At 39.5% G+C, this 24,931-nt stretch overlaps 1 protein-coding gene and 1 pseudogene across 1 annotated transcript; both read left to right on the forward strand.

Annotated features, from left to right (window-relative positions):
- The window catches only part of LOC149550544 (DNA replication licensing factor MCM3-like), a 62,197-nt pseudogene extending 43,002 nt beyond the window's left edge, over positions 1 to 19,195 (forward strand).
- A 65-nt stretch (positions 19,196 to 19,260) lies between these two features.
- Positions 19,261 to 24,722, forward strand: LOC149550545 (pyruvate decarboxylase 2-like). The gene is made up of 7 exons (XM_089793543.1): positions 19,261 to 19,917; positions 19,987 to 20,150; positions 21,556 to 22,117; positions 22,482 to 22,570; positions 22,849 to 22,966; positions 23,196 to 23,384; positions 24,190 to 24,722. Exons 1-7 carry the CDS (start codon positions 19,399 to 19,401, stop codon positions 24,358 to 24,360), a joined length of 1,812 nt encoding a protein of 603 aa, XP_089649669.1. The 5' UTR covers positions 19,261 to 19,398; the 3' UTR covers positions 24,361 to 24,722.
- The last annotated feature ends 209 nt before the right edge of the window (positions 24,723 to 24,931 follow it).

Raw genomic sequence — 24,931 nt, forward strand, 5'->3', positions numbered from 1 at the left:
AAAAAAACACAAATTGAAGTCTCAATCTATTATTTTAGTCATTTCAATCCATTACGTGACTAGATGAAGGCTCTATTCAGAAAATGCAGTTAGTTCTTGCTCTTTCCAAACCTCAATCCGTAGAATGCCTCTCCCACATGTCAGGTTAGGGTTTTTATGACCTTATATACCCTATTCCCATAGTTTGACCCTTATGTTGGGATTAAAACACCATTAAGATGATTTCCTAGTTTTTAGGGAAAGTTGTCATGAGCAATTTTTGCAACTTTTGGTCATTCAACAATTCCATCTCCTAACTTGCATATCTCAAGCTAGTATCCATTCCTTGAACCCCAAAACACTTTAAAAAATCAAAAATATAAGTGCCACTCCATTTTGGGATTTTGGTAAACCTTTGACCCTTTTGTTGACTTTCCTAGGACTTTGACTCTAGAGCCTAATTGAAAACACAAATCCCAAAACTCTAAACACCACACACACTAGAACAACCTTGGGACTTTATAGCTAGTCCTTATTACCTTGGGAGTTGGCTAGAACCCCCTACAAGCCAAAATTGGAAAGATCTTCCAAGAATACCTTAAGGTGCTCCTGCACCACTAAACAAGCTAAAACAAACAACAAGAACACAACAACAAATATGTGTGTATGTGTGTGCGCACACATGCATGGAGAGGATATTTTTGTGTGTAGAGAGGGATTTATATTATTCAAACCTTAATCTAGAATCAACCTTGAAATAATAGAAAGTGTACTATCATATGGTAGAGGTTACATCTAAAAATGAAGTGTATTATACATTAGTAATGTGAATGCTTCTTTAAATATGATCAAGTATGTCCTTGATATATATTTGACTTAACTCAAATACCCAAAAGGAAATCATAAAATGTAAAACCTTATTTAATGGATGTTGCTATTTTCCAAAATTAATGGAGAGAGAGAGAGAGAGAGAGAGAGAGAGAGAGAGAGAGAGAGAGAGAGAGAGAGAGAGAGAGAGAGAGAGAGAGAGAGAGAGAGAGAGAGGACTTGAAATATTGAAGATCTAAATGATTAAGTGATTGTGGATGCTTGAAGGTATGTAGATAGATGTTTGTGCTATGATCTTATTTGTTGATGGTGGACTCCTTTTCTTGGCCTTTAACATGAGAAATAAGTTTGATAGAGAAGATTTCCTTGAAAATGACTTTTGAATTCTTGAAATCCTTCTTGAGATGCAAAATTGTAGGAGAGCTTTTGAAATTCTTGATTATGTATATCTATACACGGAGAAATAGGTTTCTCTTATACTTCTCACAACATTTTGGAGCTCAAAACTTGAAGGAGGCTGATGAGAATATAGAAATCTCACTTAACTAATGATTTGAGTTTCAAAAAAAAAAATCAAGATGTTGACTCAGTTCGAAAAGAGGTTGCCCAAGCTGGCCTATTCCCACCAATAGGTAATGAAATTTGTTTTAGGAGTCAGGAATGCATAGTGAAAATAAAAGCAGTGTAGGGCTGAAGTGCCAAAAATCAATGTGAGAGCTCATTAATACTAAAATGGGGCCTAATAGACTATCTAATTTTATGTGCTTATTGTAGAACTAGATCTTAGTGTGCAAGGAACATTAACATTAAAGAAAGCATTCACAAACCAAAACTAAGTTCACATATATGCTTAGACAAAGAAAACAAACAAGAGATGCAAACCTCAAAAGATGAAGCACTTCATTGCTTTCTTGATTTTGTAGATGTGTCCTTTGATGTGGATGTATGCTCAAGATGCTCAAAGTTTCTTCAATGGTGGAGATGGGTAATAGCAAATTGGTAGCTTTGTGAGCTCTCAATTTGGCATTATAAGGGTATGGGTATGGATTTTGGCTCTCAAAAGGGCATGATAACTTTAACTCAAGGATTGTGATGATATGGCTTGGGAGGGGATTCAATTTATAGGCTAAGGGCTTGAGGGATGGAGGGCTAAGATGCAAGGAGAGATGAAGGCTTAAGGAGGGCTAGGATGCACTCAAAGGAGAGCACATGGATTGTGCTTGTTTAGCACCAATGGGAAGGTGACACTTGTCACAAGGAGGATGAGTGTGAGAGGGTAGGGTAAAGGGTTGGTTAAAGGCATGATGAGTGGGGTTGAGTATGTAAGAGAGATGTAAGAGGAATGAGTGTGGAAGAGGGAAGAGTGTAGAAGATGGATGTAAGAGTCATGAGTGGGCTTGTAAGAGTCTTTTTATGGTTTGTAAGAGCACTCATGACTTGGTGGTTGGGATTTTTGAGGGGAGACTTTGATTTGGTTTAGGAAAGTCTTAAACTTGTTTAGAGAATGTGACAACATTAGGGGGTGGATTAGGCTTGGGCTTAGGCTTAGATTAGGGATGTTAGAGATGTGCAAGTGGATGACATTAATGAGGGTGGATGATTTAGTGGCTAAGCTTGGTTAGTATGGGTGGATGGGGTGGATTAGGCTAAATCGAGGATTAGGGATAAGTTAGGGGTTTTTGGATTTGAGGATTTTATTTATCAAATAAATTTATTTAATAAATGGGGATTTTTGGAATTAGATAGGAGAATAAGATTTAATTGATAAATAATAGGTTATTTGATTTATCAATTAGGACTATAGATGATTAATTAAATTAATCAGCTAGGGGATGGCAAAGGATTAATTAAATAGAAATTTAATTAATGATGTCTTTAGAGATAACTAAATAGGATTTCCAAAGTAGTGTAATCAAATTTAGGTGTCTACATTTTGCCCCTCTTTGACATAGTGTTGAGACAACACTATTTCAAAGAAGTTCGAGTGAAGACGACATCAGGAAGATGTTTGAGCAACAAGGTTGCCCTAGTCTCGGATAAGAAGAGGAGAGACTAGACTTAAAATGATGCCCCCTCAAGAAGGCGGTGGAGAGAGAAATGAGGCTCGATGGCTTCTTGAAAAGTACAAGAAATCGAGATGAGCAGAGACACAGATTGGCAAAGAGGAGGGGCTGAATCAGCTCAAACTCGCACTATGGGAGAATGATAAAGGAGAATTAGAGGCAGAAAAGTAAAGCAAGCTTAAGACTTGCCAGGATTGGGGGGAGGATGGAGGGGCAGAGCACTATAAAAGGAATCCATGGTAGGGAGACGAATGATGGAATGATAAAGCTGATGCAATAGGATTTCAAAGAGTCGGATTGATGGAAGATGGTTTTCAGAGATCCCTAGGACTAGGATTGTGGATCTCGAAAGATGAGGCTTGGTGGATTGATTTGATTGGTGGATCCCTAAGACTAGGATTGTGGATCCCTAAAGCTAAGCGTGAGGAGTGATTCAAAGAGATACTGATGCATAAGCTGGGGTAGGAGCGACAAATTTAGGATATGGATGGGGGATAATGGAGATGAAGGGAATCCATTGAAGCTTTTTGAGCGGGGGGATACTTCAAAGAGAAGTACCACCATGTAGTTGAGCACTAGATTTTCTATAGGACTGTTGGTTAATTTCCAAGGTTACCAAGAACATCAAGGCATTTTCACCAACCATCCAAAGGACTGACAAACTGACTCAAAACAAACACGCAAGGATTGCCCCAGTATCACACATGAATCCTAGAGGAAGCAACGTGGAAACGACACTACGTAACCCACAAGCAGAAAGAGAAAACAAGCGAAAGACATGATCAAGACCTTACGCTCTGACTGCCCCATTCGAAACATACCATGATATGGAAGATCATGGCAACCTTGAGGAGGGAACAAGGAGATTGCTTGGAAAAGATATTTTCAAGACCCAAAAGGGAAGATCCCAAATCAAAAGACAGCGAAAATCCAAAATAGAGCTGTTTGCCAATGAGATGGGTAGGAAAAGGTACTAACAGACCAAGATCAAACATGAGGAAAGCTATATCCTGCAAGGATCTATCGGAGAGCACCTAAGTTGGTGGATTTGGATGAGTGATGCATCTGGCAAGCTGAACTAAGAAGGATAACACTTTGGTGACAAGAGATCTAGCTAAAGGATGCATTGGAATAGCTAACCAAGATGTGCGATGTGTGCAGGATGCTAATCAAGGATGAACTGACACAAACGTTGGATAGATACAATGGTACTAAGCTAAAGAGGATGTATAAGCTGACGGACCAACATATGTTACAAATGTACAAGTTTGTTCATGTTTTCATTTTGTGAGATGGAAATGTTCATGAAGGGTGGGATATTTGTAATAGTTGATGGGCAGATAGTTAGATGGTTTGCGAAAAGCTTAAGTGAAAATGGGGTTTTGTGTGTGCACGTGATAGTATACAAGCTAAGATACAAGCTTATTTACAAGCTGGAATATGGTACAAGCTTTGGACAAGATTCGGATATACAAGCTATGATACAAGGGATTTACAAGGTATAATACAAGCTTTGGTACAAGATTTACAAGCTGAGGTACAAGATTTACAAGCTGTACAAGAGGTATTTACAAGCTCCATTAGATTTTGGATATTTGGTTGGAACACCAAGGGAACAAGCAAGTTGTTTATGGGATGGTGGGTGGAAGGATGAGGGATAGGATAGTGATAGATAATGGATTAGTCTTTAGTACACAAGGCCCCTGAATTACTAGGTTTTCACCAAGGTACCTATCCAAGGTGCTTGAATTGCCAAATTTTCACCATTGGACGCTTATTTCTCTTTACTATTTTTTTCTTTGTATTTTTCAAAAGCTGGGTATACCAAGGATCTTCAAGAATAGAACTTCTTGAGATGAATGATGTTAGTAGGATCATTCAATAATTCCCCTTCTGATGTAGATAGCTGATAGGCTTCGGAGCTAAAGGATGCAATGACAACATAAGGACCAAGCCATGTAGGTTCAAACATGCCTTTCTTTTCTCGATCTGTTTGGACCATCATGTTTTCTTTGAGGACCATGTCACCTGGCTGAAAGTGTCGTGAGAGCACCTTCTTGTTGAAATTCCTTTTGAGACGAGTTTGGTAGACTGTGAGATGGTCATAGGCTTGTTGTCTCTTCTCATCTAAGAGATCTAGCTAGGTGAGTCGAGCTACTCTGTATTCTTCATCTGATATTTGCCCTCGCAAAGATATGTGCAATGAGGGAAGTTCAACCTCTATGGGTAGTACCGCTTCGGCACCATAGACTAGGGAGTATGGAGTTGTTCATGTGGATGTACCAAAGGAGGTTCAATAGGCCCATAGAGCTAGATTTATTTGTAGGTTCCAATCGCGGCTGGAATCATTGACAACTTTCTTTAGGATTTTGAGGAGGGTTTTGTTAGTTTCCTCTGCCTGGCCGTTACCTTGTGGGAAATATGGGCTAGAAAAGCGGTGATGGATGCGGAGGGAAGTGCATAATTCTTCCATGTTGAGATTTTCAAAGTTACCTCCGTGGTTGGTGAAGATGGTGGATGGGATGCCGAAGCGACAAACAATGTGGTACAAGATGAACTTGGAGACCTGAACTCTTGTAGCTGAGACTAGGGGGACTGCTTCCACCCACTTAGTGAAATAGTCTGTAGCTATTATTATCCATTTATGTCCATCAAATGAGAGGGGTGTGATAGTTCCAACTAGATCAAGGCCCCAACAAGCGAAAGGCCAAGGTGGTGCAATAGGCTGTAGATCCTGTGCTGGAGCGTGCACAAGATTTGTGTGCTGCTGACATGGGAGACACTTTCTGACAAAGTCACTAGAGTCTTCTTCAATGGTAGGACAATAGTATCCTGCTCTAAGGATTTGTCATGCTAGGACAATACCACTCGTGTGGGCACCGCAAAGTCCGGAATGCACTTCTTTTAATGCCATTGCGGCCTCATTTTCATCTAAACATCGAGAGAGAGTATCGTGATAACCCCGACAATATAGGGTATTGGCTATGATAACATAGCGAGAAGATTTTTGGATGAGGTTCTGGCGTTGGGTACATGTGAGGTGAGGGGATATGATACCATCGTTAAGGTAAGCGTGAATTTCATGGTACCAAGGGGATTGGGGACCAACCAAGATACAAACACGGTTTGAATCCTTATTCACATAGGCGGGTGTGAGGAGCTGCTCGACTAAAAACTCATACTGTGTAGCTGCTTGGGGAATTTCCAAGAGCGAGTTGATAGTAGCCATAGCATCTGCTGCTTTGTTCTGCATTCGAGGTACTTGTGTAAACTGAAGCTTTGTAAAATTTGTCAACTAGCTCTTTGTAGGGTAATAGCTTTTCATCTTTGGTTTGATATTCATTTAGGACTTGCTTGATGATGAGCTGAGAATCGCCAAAGATTTGTAACTTAGTGATATTCCATTCTGCAGCTATCTTTAATCTTGCTATAAGAGCTTCATATTCTGCTATATTGTTGGTGCTAGGGAATTGTAGCTTGAAGGCTTTTGGAATGTAATCTTCTTGAGGTGTAACCAACAATATTCTTGCCCCTGATCCATGAGATGTGTATGAGCCATCAAAATAAAGTTTCCATGGGGGTTGTTCTTCAATTAGACAGATATGCTCATCTGGAAATTCTGTGATCAAAGGATGTGCATCTATTAGAGGTGCATCAGCTAGGTGATCTGCTATAGCTTGCCCTTTGATTGCCTTTTTGTCCACATACTGGATGTCAAATTCGCTAAGGAGCATAACCCATTTGGCCAAACAGCCTGTAAGTGCCATTCTGGAGAGCATATACTTGAGAGGGTCAATCTTGGAGACTAGTTGGATGGTATGACTTAGCATGTAGTGGCGAATCTTTTGAGCTGAGAAAACAACTTCCAAACAAGCTTTTTCCATAGGAGTATAATTGAGTTCATAACCAATTAGGGTTCTACTGATATAGTAGATGGCTCTTTCTCTGCTATAATCATCGTGTTGTGCTAGAAGTGCCCCTAGAGAAGTAGGCATTGTTGATATGTACAAAATCACGGGATGACCAGGAACTGGTGGAACCAAGATAGGGGGATTGGCTAGATACTGCTTGAGTTGATCAAAGCTATGTTGACATAAAGGATCCCACTTGAAGTTCTCATTCTTCTTTAGCAAATGTGAAAAGGGGTTGCACTTATCTGCAAGCTGGGAGATGAAGCGCCGAATGGATTGGAGCTTTCCCTGAAGAGAGCGAAGTTGTCGCAATGTTTGGGGAGGAGGCATGTCTAAGATAGCCTTGACCTTCTTGGGGTCGATCTTTATACCTCATTTAGAAACTATGAAGCCTAGAAGCTTGCTAGATGTGACCCCAAAGGCACACTTCTTGGGATTTAGCATGAGATGATATTGGGCTAACCTATCAAAGACTTTCTCTGGGTCAACAAGATGATCCATGAAGGTGTGAGATTTGACTAGGATATCGTCCACATAATCCTCCAAAATGCTATGGATAAAATCATGTAAAATGGATGGCATAGCTCTTTGATAGGTAGCCCCAGCATTCTTTAGGCCAAAAGGCATCATGGTGTAGCAAAAGGTTCCCCGAGGGGTAGTGAATGTTGTCTTATGCTGATCCTCTTCTGCAGTCTTGATCTGATTATACCCATAAAATCCATTCATAAGGGACAAAATTTCATGTCCAGCTATAAGATCTACAATCATATCTATGTTGGGCAAGGAAAAATCATCCTTTGGACAAGCTTTGTTAAGATCTCTGAAATCAGTGTAGATTCTGATGTCACCGGAAGGCTTAGTGACAGGGACGATGTTGGAGATCCACTCTGAGTAGTGGATAGGTTGGATAACCTTAGCAGCTAACAATCTTTCTAATTCAGCTTTGACCAGTAATGCCACCTTGGGGTGCATTTTTCTAAGCTTTTGTCTGACGGGCTTGATCTTTGGATCGACTGCAAGATGATGAACTACAAGCTTTGGATCAAGTCCTGGCATGTCCTGATATGACCATGCAAATTGGCCAATATTCTCTCTTAAGACCTCAAAGAGGAGGTCAGCTTGGTCTTGTGATAGGGATGCAACAATGTGAACAAGTCTGGGGATCTCTAAAGAATCGATGTTGACTTCCCTAGTATCCTCAATTAGAATAGAAGACACCTCTGGTCGATTATCTTGAGGAGGCAATGCTAAATCCTCATGTTCTGATTATGGCTCTGGATTTTCTTGCTAAGGGGTTCTCTTGATTGCCTTAGCTAGTCTCGGATTCACCTTAGTTCTAGTTTTGGGTGTATTGAAACTAGGTTGGGGATTTTCTCCAAAATACCCCTTGGGATCTAGCTTGTAGATATAGGCAGAATCTGGCTTTGTTTTCTTATGAGGAGTTTCAACTCCCATGAATCTCAAAAGTGCTTCCTCTGATGTGAACTCATCAATGTGTATGACGCTTCGTTGGTCCCAATCTATGAGTTATGGATGGGCGAGTGGTAGGTCAATGATGTGGATGGATAGTTCTTGGAGAACAAAGTCTCTGAGGGAGATTTGGTCTAGGATATCGTCATAGGCTCTCTTTTCAACTTCCTTAGGAATGTCTTCGATTTTGACAAGGTCACGGTGAATGTTAGAAAAAGTGTGACCGTCTGTATTGGTGCCCCCAGTTGTGGGTATGCCAAAGCCAAGACTTGACTTTGATTCCCACTTGTGTGCATCGATGGGGCACTGTATGCCTCTTTCTTCTGGTCCTAGACCACCTCCTTCATAGTTCCATTTTTCAGTGATGAGCTTATGTTCTTGGGGATACTTCTGGCTGAAGTGGTCAAGGCATACTTGATTTCTTGTAGGTGCATCCTTATGTAACCAATTGTTGATATCTGGAGTGAGCTCTTCATGAAGAGGGGTTTTTGAGGATACAAAGGTGGTTGGGCCAAACTTTTTGTATCAAGAAGGTGAAATCTCCTTAGCTTTGTGATATGTCAGTCGTCCATGGGCATGTGGATCAAGTGGGAATGCCCCGACAACAAATGCATCTAACAGACTATACTGTCCACAGCCTTTGTTATTGATCTTCACGGTAGATAGGGTGGAGGCGAGGATGGTTTCTGGGTCATTACAAGTGTGGGATGAGCTAGCGATGGCTGTGCCAATATCAATTCCAGGGCAATGATTTGTATATGAGGCTTCAACCGCATTGCAGTAAGCAAAGGGTTCTGGATCGGCATGGATGGTCACCTCAGTGCCTTGATGCAAAAATTTGATGCACTGATGGTACGTGGATGGAACGGCTTTCATGGCATGAATCCATGGGCAGCCGAGGAGGATGTTAAATGGTAGGTTTAGATAAATAACATGGCAAACCATCTCTTGGATGACCGACCCAACCTTGATTGGCAGCAAAATAGTTCCTTTTGTGGTTCTTCCCAAGTTGTCATAAGCTTTGATGGTGATAACCTCACTGATCATATCTGCCTCAGTATACCCAGCTTGTTTTATGAATTTTAGGGTGCAAATATTCAAGGCTGATCCGTTATCTATCATTACTCTTTTCACGACAAAATTGGATACCATGATGGCTATGTGAAGCAGAAGGGTGTGATCTGGCTCGACCACGGGTATGTCGATGGGTTTGAAAGATAGGGCACATGAGGATGAAAGGTGTCCAACAAGATTACAAAAATTAGTAGCATTGATATCAGAAGGGACACGGGATTCTATGAGAGCACTGTCAAGGATGTCTTTGTACACAGGACTAGTGCGGAGAAGGTTTAAAATGGAGATTTGGGCTGGCATGTTCCCAAGGGGTTCCAAGATATTGTACTGGCTTTTTGATGGAGCGGATGGTGCTGATGAAACTGGTGGGCCTGCAATGTTAAATCGCGCTCTTCGAGTGGTGACTGCACGCTCATTGTCTGGTCCTCGGATATTGATAACATTGATAGAAGGCTCTTTCTTGGATATACAACCTATAAGGCTACCATAGTCTATATAGGATGAAGTGTGGTCATTGTTCTTCCCATGTTGTTGGTTTGGCTAGCGATTGTTGGTGTTCTTGTTGTTTTGGATAGGTGCTTTTCCAAGATTTTGGTTATTGTGAGGAGGAAATGCATTTTGATAAATTTGCAAGCCTGCATTGGGAGAGGTTTGTGCTCCAACTGTGATTTCTTTTCGATCAATGAGGTCCTGCACATAATCTTTCAGTTTCATGCATCTGAGGGTGGTGTGACCTTTTACCCTATGAAATTTGTAGTACTCATTGTCTTTGTACCATGCAGCTTTGGATTGGCTTGGGTCAATTTGCTGGGTAGGAGGAAATTGGATGAGGTTTTCCTTGAATAATTTCTCAAAAATGACATCCAATGGCTCACCAAGGGGTGTATAGTTTCTAAGTGCAAGTTGGAATCTGGGCTTTTGCCCTGCAGCTACATTGATGGCATTAGCTTGATTGCTAGATGCTTGGAAGTTGGGTCTTGGATTGTGGTTTTGATAGCTTTGGTTACTCTGTTGTTGGTAGTTGATAGCTTGTTGATTGTTTGTTTGATATGGTGGGTTAGATTGATTTTGGGAAGGAGCAACAGTATTCACATGTCTGGTGTCAGTGACGCCATCTGTTGCAACATGCTTGTTTTTGTTCCAATACCTAGAATTTTCATTGGAATGTGATTGATTTTGGTTGGTTTCCTTGTAAATCTTGACCACGCCATCTTTAATGAGTCCTTGCTCAAGGATCATTCCTTTCTCTTTGATATCTTTATAGGTCTGCAAACAGTTCATGGTCATGTGGTGAGCCAAGCTAGGATGGGCATTATCAATAAACATTTTCACCACATGGTGCTCTGGCAAGGTGCAGGATATGCGAGTGGTAAGGGTTTGCCATCTTTGCAGGTATTCAACAAGGCTTCTCCACCTTTTTGCTTAGCGTGGACAAGGTCAACTATTGATAACTCTGTTTCAACAAGATGGGCATATTGGGCTACAAATGCCTCAGAGAATTCAGCGAAGTTTTTAATTGTGCCATATGGGATTCTATAAAACCATTCAAGAGCTGGACCGACCAAGCTTTTGAGAAAGAGGCGTAAGAGGAAGACGCCACTATATGCCACTTCTTGGTAGTGCATGTAAAATTCTTTGATGTGGGTGACTGGGTCTCCTTTTCCTCTAAATTTGTCAAATTTAGGTACCTCAAAATGCTTGGGGAATGGAGTCATAGTAATGGCTCTATCAAATGGATAAGGACACACAGTCTCAAACTTGAATGTCTTCGGATCATTCCCTTCATGGATGGCTTTCAGAGCTGTCTTCATTTGATCCCATTCTAAATTGATAGGTGATGACTGGGGTGCCCCCAATGTAGGAGTGCCTTGAGGTAGGTATGCGCTAGATGGGGCCACTAAATATGGATGGCTGTGAGGGATTTGCCGATAGGGATTGTACATTGTTTGGGCAACTACATGGTGGATGATGGGTTGCTGAGGTGGAGGTGGCACATATTGCTGCATGTGCTGCGAGGCTTGCTGTTGATATGGGATTTGAGGTTGGGATTGAGGAACATAAGCTGGCCGTGGGATAAATGAATTTCTTTTTGGAGGTAAGGTATAAGATGGTTGTGAAGCTTGGGGAAAGGATTGGGGAGCTTGTGGAACTTGACTTTGGATTTGAGAAGTTTGACCAATATATGTGGGTTGCACCCCCATTTGGGATGGTATCTACAAATAATTGGTGGTTGGCTAGGGTGGTGGATTTCCTCCTAGAAGTGGCATTAAAAAGTAGTTGCTAATAGGAGGTAATGGATTAGTTGGTGGTGGAGGTGGTGGGAATTGAAAGCTTGGGAATGGAACTGATGGGGTTTGATAGCTATGTGGCTGCATTTGGAAGCTTGGTAGAGTGGTGGTGGGAGCTAGGGTCACTTGGGAGCTTGGCAGAAAATTGGTAGCAGCTTGTGGGATTTGATAGCTTTGTGGAGTGAAGGTAGTAGCTTGTGGATTTGTGGTTGATGGTATTGAGCTCCCAAGACCTAATGGAAATGATGGGATTGTGCTTTGGGCTGTGGTGAACAAGCTGGGGGTGATGAAAGGTTGATTACTTGGCCCCATGGGTGGCATCCCTATTGTATATTGCTGAGGTTGGCCAAAGATGCTAGCACCGATTTGGGAGATGGGTGGATTTGGAAGGCTGGGTTGGGGAGCAGTAGCAGCAATAGTGAAGGGAGTGAATGGTGAGGTGTTTTGGGTAAAGGGGGTTTGGAGTGGAGAGGTATGAACCAAGGATGGCATGGTAGTGGCTAGATTGGCTTGCGGAATGGAGATTTTGACTTGGCTAGAGGATGGTATGTTTGGGTCTGTTGGATCAAAAGGATTGGCTTGAGGCTCTTCTTTTGGCACATATTGAGGATAATTTGGATCATATGAGCCTATGGGTGGTGGTAGCTGCCCAAACAATGGGTGAGATGGATCTGATAATGGAGGGGGTCTTCCAAAGTCAAAGGTTCCTACATTGTCCCTTCGAAAATTAGCCATGATTGTCTCTTTGTTCTTGTCTATAATAGCGTTTACCAATACTGCATTTCCTGGTTGGTTCATGAAAGCTTCAATGTCAGTAGGTGATGGTATAGCTTTCTCTGGGCTGAAGGATGGTTGAGTGCTCAAGGGGGGTGATGTTGTTCGATCTAAATGATAGGGCTCCATTGTTTCTTTCTTCTTGGCTAAGCGAGTGACGAGTGGCATGAAGATGCAGAATGTTCCTAGGGATGAGATGCAACAATGCTGATGGATGCAAAGGGGGAAGGCTTCTCTATGCAAATGATTTCCTAGGTTGAGGCAAAGCTATATGCCTAACCTAAGTGAGGATTGGGTTGGGAATTCTAACTTTCAAAGATATGTTGCCAAAGTATGAAAGGTTTGCCTTCCTATGTGCAAGCTTGGTGGTGATTGTGTCAACTTAAGGACAGACTGATGATCCTTTAGGAAGAACACAAGATTGACCACTTGTGGATCCCAACCTTTAGCTCAAGGTGATGAGGGATAACAAGTGATAAATCTAGATTACCCTAGACAAAGCTTTGTCAAAGGGATAACCTTGGTGAGATTGGTGGATTTGGAAGATTTTAGGAATGACAAACTTTTGGCAAGGTGACAACAATTTTGGAAGCTTAGATGTGAAGTTTTTGGATTGTTGGCTAGATGGTTTGGTTCTAAATGAGATGGATGAGCTAATAATGCTTACGAGGATAACCTAAGATGGCTGGCTTTTCTACAAAGACGACTCTAAAGTGAAGCTTATCCAAGAAGATGTGGAGAAACAAGGGTGTCTAATCATAGAAATCATGCCTAGTTGGTAAGGCATAAACGGGATTAACTCCTGGATGTTGGCTAAATTTGATGGTGTGCTCTAACCAGGCCTCTTGAAGTGCTTCGTCAGCAGCTTTGTCCTCTGCTTTGTGGAGTTTGGAAATTCGTGAGCTTGGTGTTATTTCTTTTCTCTTGGCTGAAAGTTCTTGGTATGCCAGAGATGGCTTGAGTTTGACTTTGTGAAACTTTTGTTTGGGTTTGGGTTGTTCTGACATAAATTCCTGAATCTGCTTGGCTTTAAGAGATCTCAGTTGTTTTGCTTCGACTCGTTCAACTTCTAAAATAGGCAGTGACTACGCTAAGTGTGCCCTAAACTAGGATTGATCAAGTTTAGAAAATATTCATTCTACACGTAAAATAAAATCAAGCAATAGATAGGAACACCCAGATAGAAGTTTGTGGTTCTCAGAATGTGATATTTGTGTCGAGGAGTGTGTATGTTCTACAAATGTTTCGATCAGTCACTTCAAACACATTAACATCCTAGATGGTTGTCTGCAAGGCTGACAGTTGGTTTAGCTAGGGAGTCCTCGATATACCCAAGGTACGTGAGGCCCAAATCCATAGATGGGACCAAAAAGATGTCACACAGCCAAGAGGAGCGGTAACCCACTTCTCCTCTTTCATTTCTCAAGGGTATAAAGTTCCTTGAGGCTTAGCTCGAGTGACAAAATCTTGATTCCAAGAGAGGTGTCTTTCAATTCACCTCCTGGTTCTTATACTCCGTCGGAATGCTGGAGTTGAGGTCGTCTAAGGGGTGATGAAATCCCCAAGCAGGCCTCCTAAAAAGAAACAAGGTTTTGGATCCTAATCTTATGCACCCAAGATGGCCTCGAAAGACGAAAAGGGGAGAGAAGACTTGGATGACCTTGGGCTAAAAAACACGCTTGTTCTTTTACCAATTGACTCTTATGTGCTAATCTAGACTTTGCAAGCACTCATGTTTAAGAGACAATGTTCAATTCCAACTTGAAGCGTCAACAAAAGTAAATCGATCGAAGAATGCAAACAAGAAGAAGAGTTAGGGTCAACAAAAGTAAACTCGCACGCTCGGAGGCCCTCCACGTCAAGTATCGATTAATTTTCTTTAAGGCATTCAAGATTGAGTGTGAGTTTGTTTTAAGCTCAAAACAAAAGTGTGTGAGATTCGATTTCAAGCGCGCGCCCGGAGGCTCTCCACGTCAATTGTTGTTCAATTTTAGTGCCCAAACTTGAAGTTTGATCGATTTAATCTAGAGTTTTGGTCATTTAAGAATTTTGATAAAGTTAAAGCAAATGTTCAAAGACCAAGTGAGTTAGTTAGATTGTGGAACATTTAACACCTTTTTCAAGTAGACCCATCCCCATAAATGGCGTTGAGATTGCAACCAATGGTTGAATTGATGGGTGATTAGAAAAGAGGTGAGTCCAAGGAACTACTCAAATTGATTTTTGCAAATTTGTATTTAACTTAACAAAGTTTCTTAATTGTCCAAAAATCAAACTTTGCCTAAATTGTATGCAAAAGAGAGATTTGTTTGTTCTTTTTAATGCACCAAAAATTGAAGTGTGAGATATTGCAATGGTTAATTGATCTTTGTATTCAAGATTGAGTTGTTTGTTTTAAGCATGCATTCTAAACAAAATTGATTTTAATCTATGGCATTCAAGAGTGTGTTTTGAACAACATATATTCAATGAAAAATGTGTTTAACCATTCAAGTTCATTTTAGCAACATGCATTCAAACACAAATGATTAAACATTCAAGTTCATTTTAGCAAAATGCATTCAAAGACAAATGATTAAACATTCAAGTTCATTTTTTAGCAACATGAGAACCTGCAAGAAACATGGTTAGTGGTTTCATATGTGCTCCAATCTGCAATGAGACCAAAAAAAGCAATTTGGTTAGTCACCCAAAATCTTCCAAAATGAAAGCTTAACTATGAGAAATTTTTTTTTAAACTTTTTTTGTTGTTTTTCCTACGCGTAAAAATGCTTAAAATGGTCTAAATCCTACGGAACCACTAAAAGTCAAATTTTGATTTATACTCTTTTTTTTTTCCTTTTTTTTTGGTAAAGTGCAGGAATTGATATGCTAAAATAGAAATGTAACATAAACAGGCAGAGACGACATTTCATCAGGCAAAGACGCCAAAATTTGGAGACGCTGATCTGCGAAGACGCCAATCTGTGGAGATGTCAAAACTCGCAGACAACAGTCTGATGAAGAAGGCAGCTGGCAGCGTCGGAGACGACAATTGACAGATTGCAGCAGCGGAGACAACAATTTGTCTGCTGGCGGCAGCGGAGACGAAAGTTCTAGCTCTGGAGGCGATGCAGACGACAGAAGCCAGGCGAAGACGTTAAAACTCGTAGACGCTAATCTGCGCAGACGTCGAAATTTGCAGACGACAGTTCAAGTTTCGATGCAGACTACTAGCAAACAGGAAGAGACGCTAAAATTCGCAGACGACAGCTTGAATTGGCGAAGACGACGGTTGAACTTTCGCAGACGACGTTCTACGGAGACAACAGGCATAAACGCCAGTCTGCGGAGACGCCAATCCGCGGAGACGACACTGCGCGAAGTGAACCGACGGACGCGAGTTTTTTCCAAAAAAAAATTTGTTTTCTTGGTTATTTTTAGATTTTAAAAGGGTACGTCTTTCTCTCTAGTGCATCCTTCAACCTGCAAAAACAAGCAAAAGCACCTTGCACCCACTCAAATCTCAACAAACATTAGATGGTTAGTTTGTAAGCACAAAATATGGATTGAAAAAGATTAAGGAATGACCCATAGTGTGGTCCCACCGGGCGTGCCAAAATGTAGAACTAGATCTTAGTGTGCAAGGAACATTAACATTAAAGAAAGCATTCACAAACCAAAACTAAGTTCACATATATGCTTAGACAAAGAAAACAAACAAGAGATGCAAACCTCAAAAGATGAAGCACTTCATTGCTTTCTTGATTTTGTAGATGCATCCTTTGATGTGGATGTATGCTCAAGATGCTCAAAGTTGCTTCAATGGTGGAGATGGGTAATAGCAAATTGGTAGCTTTGTGAGCTCTCAATTTGGCATTATAAGGGTATGGGTATGGATTTTGGCTCTCAAAAGGGCATGATAACTTTAACTCAAGGATTGTGATGATATGGCTTGGGAGGGGATCCAATTTATAGGCTAAGGGCTTGAGGGATGGAGGGCTAAGATGCAAGGAGAGATGAAAGCTTAAGGCGGGCTAGGATGCACTCAAAGGAGAGCACATGGATTGTGTTTGTTTAGCACCAATGGGAAGGTGACACTTGTCACAAGGAGGATGAGTGTGAGAGGGTAGGGTAAAGGGTTGGTTAAAGACATGATGAGTGGGGTTGAGTATGTAAGAGAGATGTAAGAGGAATGGGTGTGGAAGAGGGAAGAGTGTGGAAGATGGATGTCAGAGTCATGAGTGGGCTTGTAAGAGTCTTTTTATGGTTTGTAAGAGCACTCATGACTTGGTGGTTGAGATTTTTGAGGGGAGACTTTGATTTGGTTTAGGAAAGTCTTAAACTTGTTTAGGGAATGTAACAACATTAGGGGGTGGATTAGGCTTGGGCTTAGGCTTAGATTAGGGATGTTAGAGATGTGTAAGTGGATGACATTAATGAGGGTGGGTGATTTAGTGGCTAAGCTTGGTTAGTATGGGTGGGTGGGGTGGATTAGGCTAAATGGAGGATTAGGGATAGTTAGGGGTTTTTGGATTTGAGGATTTTATTTATCAAATAGATTTATTTAATAAATGAGGATTTTTGGAATTAGATAGGAGAATAAGATTTAATTGATAAATAATAGGTTATTTGATTTATCAATTAGGACTATAGATGATTAATTAAATTAATCAGCTAGGGGATGACAAAGGATTAATTAAATAGGAATTTAATTAATGATGCCTTTAGAGATAACTAAATAGGATTACCAAAGCATTGTAATCAAATTTAGGTGTCTACACTTATAATTTAGGACAATATTAAATAAAATTGATAAAAAATAATGAATGACCCAACAAATCTCATAACTTATGAACCAAATGACGAACAAATTAAAAGTAATGATATACTATAGGGCAAATGGAACCGCATTGGAATGAGTAAAACATTTGCAAATTGCATTCACATACATATGGACAAGCAACCAAGATCAACATTTACATTGTATAGATAATATGAAAAATGAAACACTCAAAAAATATAGAATATTGCATAGATATTTTGGTTGTTTTCAAGTCTTCTTAAACAACTATGCCTCCTTGTGTCATTGAATCCAAAATATATGATGAATGAAAGGATTTCTACTTTACTTAAATATGAAAACATTATGATTTGTTTAATGTTTTTTTTGGTATGGCGTCATAAATTCTTGTCTAGTTGTTTTCAAATTTCAAATTTGAATGTTTCTTAAATTACAAATATGATATACTTTTGACATTAATTCTTGATTGGTTATGGTCTCTTAAGTTGTAAATATGATATATTTTCCCAATAATTTATGAATTAATTGGTTTGGCAAAATGCACTTTTCTTTGTTTTCAATTGTTTTTATAGTAAGAATGGTGACCTTATAGTTCGTTTGTCATAGATACAAGTGAAGTGACCAATAGGTATGGAATGTAGTAGTTATAGTGAAGTGACTAATTGTTGCATACTAAAGTGACTAGTTGTTGACTTAGATATATGGGACAAAGGGATGCTAATATGTGTTAGAGGTCATTTTGATTGGGAAAATGGGGTATAGGGAAATGACCCAGTAACTTATACCCAAGCTAACTATGCACACTTAAAACTCCTAAATTGTAAGTCAGATTTTGCCAATTTTTCAGTCTACCTTCTTAGGTGAGTGAAGAGCTTAAAGCTAAGGTTTCGACTTTTGGATATTCACAGATCTCTCTGTAGGGATCATGGAGTGCAAAGTGGTCAAAAAGTGTCATTTCAAAATGCTCCATTGATACCTACTATGTTCTTGTGCCAATAGCCATTTGCTAAAAAAACACCAATACTTGTGGTTAAATGTCCCACTAGTCTTTATGATAGATCGCAACAATAATGCACAAATTGGTCAATCATCAACCAAAAGCTTAAAAAGTTAGAAAAAATGATACACTGTTAGTACATGTGTTTTTATTGTTTTGAACTATTTTGAGAACAATAATTAAAGATTATTTCTACCAAACTATCATGGTTATTAGGTCTCTTCCCCTATAAGCCTGTATGAAGATTTCAATGATGGAATAGATGGGCTTATATAGAGTTGATGTTGGAGCTCTTCTTTGTGTGTAAATGCATAAAGATGTTGGCAAGGCTTAGGTATGTTGATAAACAATTTGAAATTTAGATGGACTTCAATCATACGACTTATTTATATCATTGAAACAAATATAAATCAATAAATATACGTGCTTATAATAACTGATGATTAAAATCCACGATTTGACTAAGATATTAGATTTATGTGCACTTCTAGTATCTGGTCGTTGAACGTTGATTTGACTAAAATATTAGACTAAGTGGACCACTTGCATAAATTTCATGGCTTGAACTTATCATCTCAGATTTTGAAACCAATCGCCTTGGAACCTTTTAAACACCCCTTCCATTGATCAAAGAGCGTCCAAATGTCAGTTTCCAAAGATCGCTATCCTGTTTAAAAGGATTTTTGACACCTTTTATTAGCTTGATTGATGTGGCAATCTATAAGACATCTATAAATGCAGAGCTCAAGTTTGCCCCCAAAAATTTTGAAGACCATTTCAGAGAAACAATTTTTTAGAGTACAATACTCAATGAAACACTGCAGTGGCCCCTCTCCAAGGAGGAATTTCCGTCATTAAAACCTGTCCAAGTATTGCCATTAAAACCCGTCCAACCTGTTTTTGACATTCACGCAGTCACACGAATTATATATTCTATACATTGCCCCCACAAAACTACGGTTCCAACCTTCCCGCGGTTTCATATTCATCCGAGGTTTCAAAGCTCCGCCGGTTTTAGAAAACAGTAAAAAATTACTGACACATGTTCCAAAACGTTATCCTCTTTAAATTCAGCCTGTCGAATCAATTCCCCGTCGAACATTGTTTTTGGAAAAATTCCCACAATTCCTAGCTATCCCATTTTCGGTTACATCATAAACAAGATCAAAATTTAGGTGGCCTGTTCTTCAGCCGAGGGTTTGGAATTTTTTGCCCTACAAATTATATCTGGATGGACTCAAGCATTGGAGACGTAAATTCGCAGTGGCCTGCAAGCAACGATGTGGGGTCTCCGCCCTGCAACAAATCTGTTAATGGCGGTTTGCAAGGGGCTGGTAATGCGGTAGGGGCTGCCACGCTGGGACGCCACCTGGCGCGGAGGCTTGTCCAGGTGGGCGTTCATGACGTTTTCTCAGTGCCAGGAGATTTCAATCTGACCTTGCTGGACCATCTCATTGCAGAGCCCGAGCTCAATTTGGTGGGATGCTGCAACGAGCTCAATGCCGGCTATGCTGCTGATGGCTATGCCCGCTCCAGAGGAGTGGGAGCCTGTGTTGTTACCTTCACCGTTGGGGGCCTCTCTGTGATAAATGCCATTGCAGGGGCTTACAGCGAGAATCTGCCGGTCATATGCATTGTTGGGGGCCCTAATTCCAACGACTATGGCACTAGCCGTATTCTTCATCATACCATTGGGCTTCCTGACTTTAGCCAGGAGTATCGATGCTTTCAGGCTGTAACTTGCGCTCAGGTAGGTCCCTGATCTTTCAGTCTTTTTTATCTTTTGTTTCCCCAATTGTGAACTGTGTTTCCTGTTTAGGTGCTTGTGAACAATTTGGATGATGCCAACGAGCTGATTGATCATGCAATATCCACGGCACTTATGGAGAGCAAACCAGTGTACATCAGCGTTAGCTGTAATCTCCCTGCAATTCCCCATCACACGTTCATTCATGAACCTGTTCCATACAGTCTGACGCCCAGGTGGGCTTTCTTTCTATTTTATTTTGTTCTCCTGAAACTTGAATTAACCTCATTTCAGTGATCATAATTTTCGAAGTGTACCATTATACTTTCTGTTTTTAAAGGTCTTTTGTCGAGGTATGTCTGCTTTGTGATTCTTTTTTTGGTTTGGGTTATGTTGACAGAAAATGTAATGATGAATTTAAGGGCTTAAACTGTTTAGAAATAGTAAATTAGGTCTATCTTCTAAATGTTTGTCCAAAATGTTGGATTTCTTGAGGATAGATTACAGTTACTGTTACTCTTCGATCTATAAGATCTAATGAGTGTTTAGTATATGCGAATCACTAGTCATGAAATATGGGTCAAATGAGTCCGATTCAAAAATTACAGAGTTAAATCCTGATAGCAATATCAAAATCTCCTACTAATCATTCTTTTCTAATGTATGTCATTAAAATTCTTTCATAAATTTATTCAAGATGGTTTAGTGCATTTTACCACTATTGAAATTTGCTGCTGGATTTAGTCAATTTGGGGTAGTACTTGTTTATAGCATACTAGAATAAAAAGAACGTTTGTGTGAAGTACTTTTTGTATTGTGTTGCTGGATATCTCTCCTCCCCTGTCCAGATACTTGTGTATCCGTATAGCTGATCCGATACTAGCAGATACGGATATTATAGTCGGAGCAGTGTGTTGGCTCATATCCATACATGACTCGATATTGGACCATACCCAATACTTCTAGATATTGTATCACAGTGGTGCGCTATTCAGTTAAGGATTTATGAAATAACATATAAAAATTACAAACAAAATGAAGTATAAAATAAAATAATTGTTCTCACACGGGCGTACTTAAATCACCATTGTAAATCAAAGTATAGAAATTCAACATTCTATAAATATTTCAAACTTATGTTCTATACCTTGTATAAGTAATCGAAAATGTGTAAATTTTTATCATTCCATTTAGTCATATATGTATCAGAGGATCTTGGAAATTTGCCATCAGATACCATACAAATTTCCTGAAGCTCCACTTTTGTGATCTCTTCTTTTATTTTCTTCTTGACACATCTCTCTGTTTATCCATAATTGTGTTATTATTTGCTTTTGTGATCTCTTATTGCATTTTCTGCTTGGCGCATCTCTCTGTTTCTCCGTAATTGTGTTATTATTCTTGGTTTTTAATTTATTTTTCTTCCAGTTCACACCAGAGACATCTCTCTGTTTCTCCGTAATTGTGTTATTATTCTTGGTTTTTAATTTATTTTTCTTCCAGTTCACACCAGATTTCTAATATAGTCCGAGCCTTGGTTTAATTTCATAAACATTGAGTAGTTGATTTTTTCTTTGACAATATCTTTTGCAATATTTAATAATATTTTGTGCTTTTGTCTCTCGGACGCATGGATTGCAGGCAAAGCAATCCACAAAGCTTGCAAGCAGCTGTGGAAATGACTGCCCAGATCCTAAATGCAGCGGTTAAGCCAGTCTTGGTTGGAGGTCCAAAGCTCAGGGCTGCAAATGCAAAATCTGCATTTGCAGAATTAGCAAATGCTTCAGGTTATGCGGTAGCTGTGATGCCATCTGCTAAGGGGCAGGTTATAGAGACCCATCCACATTTCATAGGGACTTACTGGGGTGCAGTCAGTACACCGTTCTGTGCTGAAATAGTTGAGTCTGCAGATGCATATTTGTTTGCAGGGCCTTGTTTTAATGATTATAGTTCAGTGGGATATTCATTGCTCCTGAAGAAGGAGAAAGCTATAATAGTACAGCCTAATAGAGTAACGGTATCAACTGGACCCACTTTTGGTTGCGTGCTAATGAAAGATTTCTTCGAAGCCCTAGCAAAGAAGTTAAAGCACAACAAAACGGCCTTCGAGAATTACCAGCGTATCTTTGTACCTGAAGGCGTTCCCTTGAGAGGTGCTCCACATGAGGCTCTAAGAGTCAATGTGCTCTTCAAACACATTCAGGTAAGATTATAGACAATCCCATCAAATTGTAAAATGACTTGAGATCATTGAATTATCCAATTAGTGTTTCGATTCTGATAATTCTACGAGTACACTAGCACCATATGCTGTTGATGATATTTTTAGTTAAAAATGAATTGTTCAAGAATCGATTGTGTAAGGATTTTTTCATCAATGTTTTGGATCACACTCCATGATCCATCCATCATTTTCTCCTTTTGCTTTCTCTCTTTCATCCTGATGATGGATCATGGAGTGTGATTTGAAATGTCGATGAAAAAATCCTTACACAATCGAATCCAGAAGCAGTAATTAAAAAATTCCAGATTGTGGAAACTCACTATTAAAAATTAATTGGTTGCAGGCCATGTTAACAAATGATACAGCTGTAATTGCTGAAACTGGTGACTCTTGGTTCAATTGCCAGAAACTTAAACTGCCAGAGGAATGCGGGTAAAAATATATTTCCTTTGACATTTTGCTTATTAGTACAGTGATAACTTTTTGTTACTGTGAGGAGTTTTAATATTCTGGATTTGGGGTTAACTTTCCGCTGACAATAGCGCTTACAATTCACTGCAATGTCCAGTTGTCATGTTTAGTTTTTGAAGCCCTGTTGCATGATGTAAAATGAGAGTTTTTCAACCTCGGAACCAGTCAGTGTTAGTGTTACTCTAGGGACTTTTATGGGCAGTGCATGATTAGATGATAATTCTCTGATGATTTTGTAGGTATGAGTTCCAGATGCAGTACGGATCAATAGGTTGGTCTGTAGGTGCTACTTTGGGATATGCTCAAGCAGCCCCAAAGAAGCGGGTCATTGCCTGTATTGGTGATGGAAGCTTTCAGGTGTGGATGAAATGGCCTTTATATCATAATTCTGCAATTGTCGTTGAACTTTAATAGGAGTTTCTGCAAAAAAAAATTAGTAAAATCTGTAAAACATGAATCATGATGGATTATCTGCTGTCTTGGAAATGAATATCTTATTTTCATTTCGTGATTATTCTATGAATTTGCAATTCCATAATGCAATTAGACTGCATTCGCCATAAACCTTTTTCCTCATATTGCTCAGGTGACAGCCCAGGACATTTCTACCATGATTCGATATGGGCAGAGAAGTATAATTTTTCTGATTAATAATGGAGGATATACTATAGAGGTTGAAATTCACGATGGACCATACAATGTGATCAAGAATTGGAATTACACTGGTTTAGTAGATGCTATTCATAATGACGAAGGAAAATGCTGGACTACCAAGGTATTTGCTATTTGTACTAATGCTAGAGTTTGCTTTGTCCTATGGATCTGCTCATCATTGCTTTAATTCCTTGGTTTTAACTTTTCATCTGATATTTTCCTGTTTTCCAATTTTATTTTCCTCTCTTGATTGTTATAATTCTTGAGAGGCTAGAAAACTTATAATGTTCTTCTTGAACTGCTCTTACTATTGTATATGAATAACGAGGCTAAAATGGAATGTCTTGAGGGGGCTCTTGTTCATTGTATTGTGTTGTTGATGGTCTATCTTACCTTTTGTTGGAGTTGGTTGATTCCATGTTCAACTTTTTTTTGGCCTTGGGCACTCATACGTTGTGGATGAGGGGTAAGTGAGGAAATAGAAAATGTCGAGTCTATTTTAACGAGGAAACTGGTTTTTGGCAAAATGCTTATTTGTTCATTAGTTGTTTTGGTGAAAGAATGAGAGTGCATATTACTTGGTCTGTTGAGGTACTGATGTAAGGAGAAAGTTTGAGAATTGAGAGCAATCATTCACTTCCCTTTGTTGAAGTGAATCAACTAAATCTTTATCATACTTATTTTAGTTATTGATCAATGATAACTACTCATATCTTTTTCAGCCAGTTTTATTCGGACCCTATTTAGAAAGTAATTATTATTAGATCCTCTTTCATGTTTTCCTTGGGTGGTTGGATTTTTTCCTGTAACATAGGTTGCCGCTTTGGTGCACGTAATTAGTCTCAAAAGTTTATTGGAGTTCAATTTAGGTTTTGCCGCATCTCTTTTTGGTTTTCATCATCAATTTTATTATCTTAATTTTGTAGGTTAAGATAGAAGAAGAGGTTATTGAAGCTATTAAAACTGCTCAGGGACCTAAAAAGGATTGTTTATGCTTCATTGAAGTTATTGTACACAAAGATGACACAAGCAAAGAGTTGCTTGAATGGGGATCTAGGGTAGCGGCAGCAAACAGCAGGCCACCAAACCCTCAGTAGAGACTATGGAGAGCTGAGTAATTGGACATGTACAGTGTATAAATTTTCCAGTTGTTGCTGAGGCGTAAACTCGTATTTACAATAATAAAAGTGGAATTTGAGTATTGGGTTACATGAGGTGGGTAATGCAGTACCCTGATGAAGATACATAGGACGTCCAACATAACTATTCTATGACATCTGGGTTTGCAAGCTAGAGATGTCTGGCTTAACTAAAATTCTGTGAATGGCATTTCTAGGAATCTTTGTGCTCTCCAAATAATTTTTCTTTTGCTCCACTTCATCTTTATTTATCAAGAGATTTTGCACTCTCACAATGTTAGATCAAGTTATAAGAGTAAATAATGGATACCGTTCATTCACATGCGTGAGACTTGGCACTGTCATATAATTTTATAAAGAGCAATTCCCTACAATTTAATTGCTTTTCTTTTCTGAAGCTTTGAAGAGGGTGATTTATGACTAGTATTTTTGTTTGTAAGCGTGTAATTTCGACTAATATTGGTAATTTAGATGTTTTAATTTTGAAGATAAAGATTTATGTGCAAAACAATCGAAGTTACATCGAACC

The sequence above is a fragment of the Cupressus sempervirens genome, chromosome 7 (genome assembly GCF_028749045.1).
Source record: "Cupressus sempervirens isolate cs-2001-9-10 chromosome 7, ASM2874904v1, whole genome shotgun sequence".
Lineage (NCBI taxonomy): Eukaryota > Viridiplantae > Streptophyta > Pinopsida > Cupressales > Cupressaceae > Cupressus > Cupressus sempervirens.

Bases quoted from the DNA above. Each gene is read 5' to 3' on its own strand.
- LOC149550545 (XM_089793543.1), top strand. From the start codon at position 19,399: ATGGACTCAAGCATTGGAGACGTAAATTCGCAGTGGCCTGCAAGCAAC. The intron at 22,118-22,481 runs GTAAGATTATAG...AATTGGTTGCAG, and splicing joins TGCTCTTCAAACACATTCAG to GCCATGTTAACAAATGATAC. The intron at 22,967-23,195 runs GTGTGGATGAAA...CATATTGCTCAG, and splicing joins TTGGTGATGGAAGCTTTCAG to GTGACAGCCCAGGACATTTC.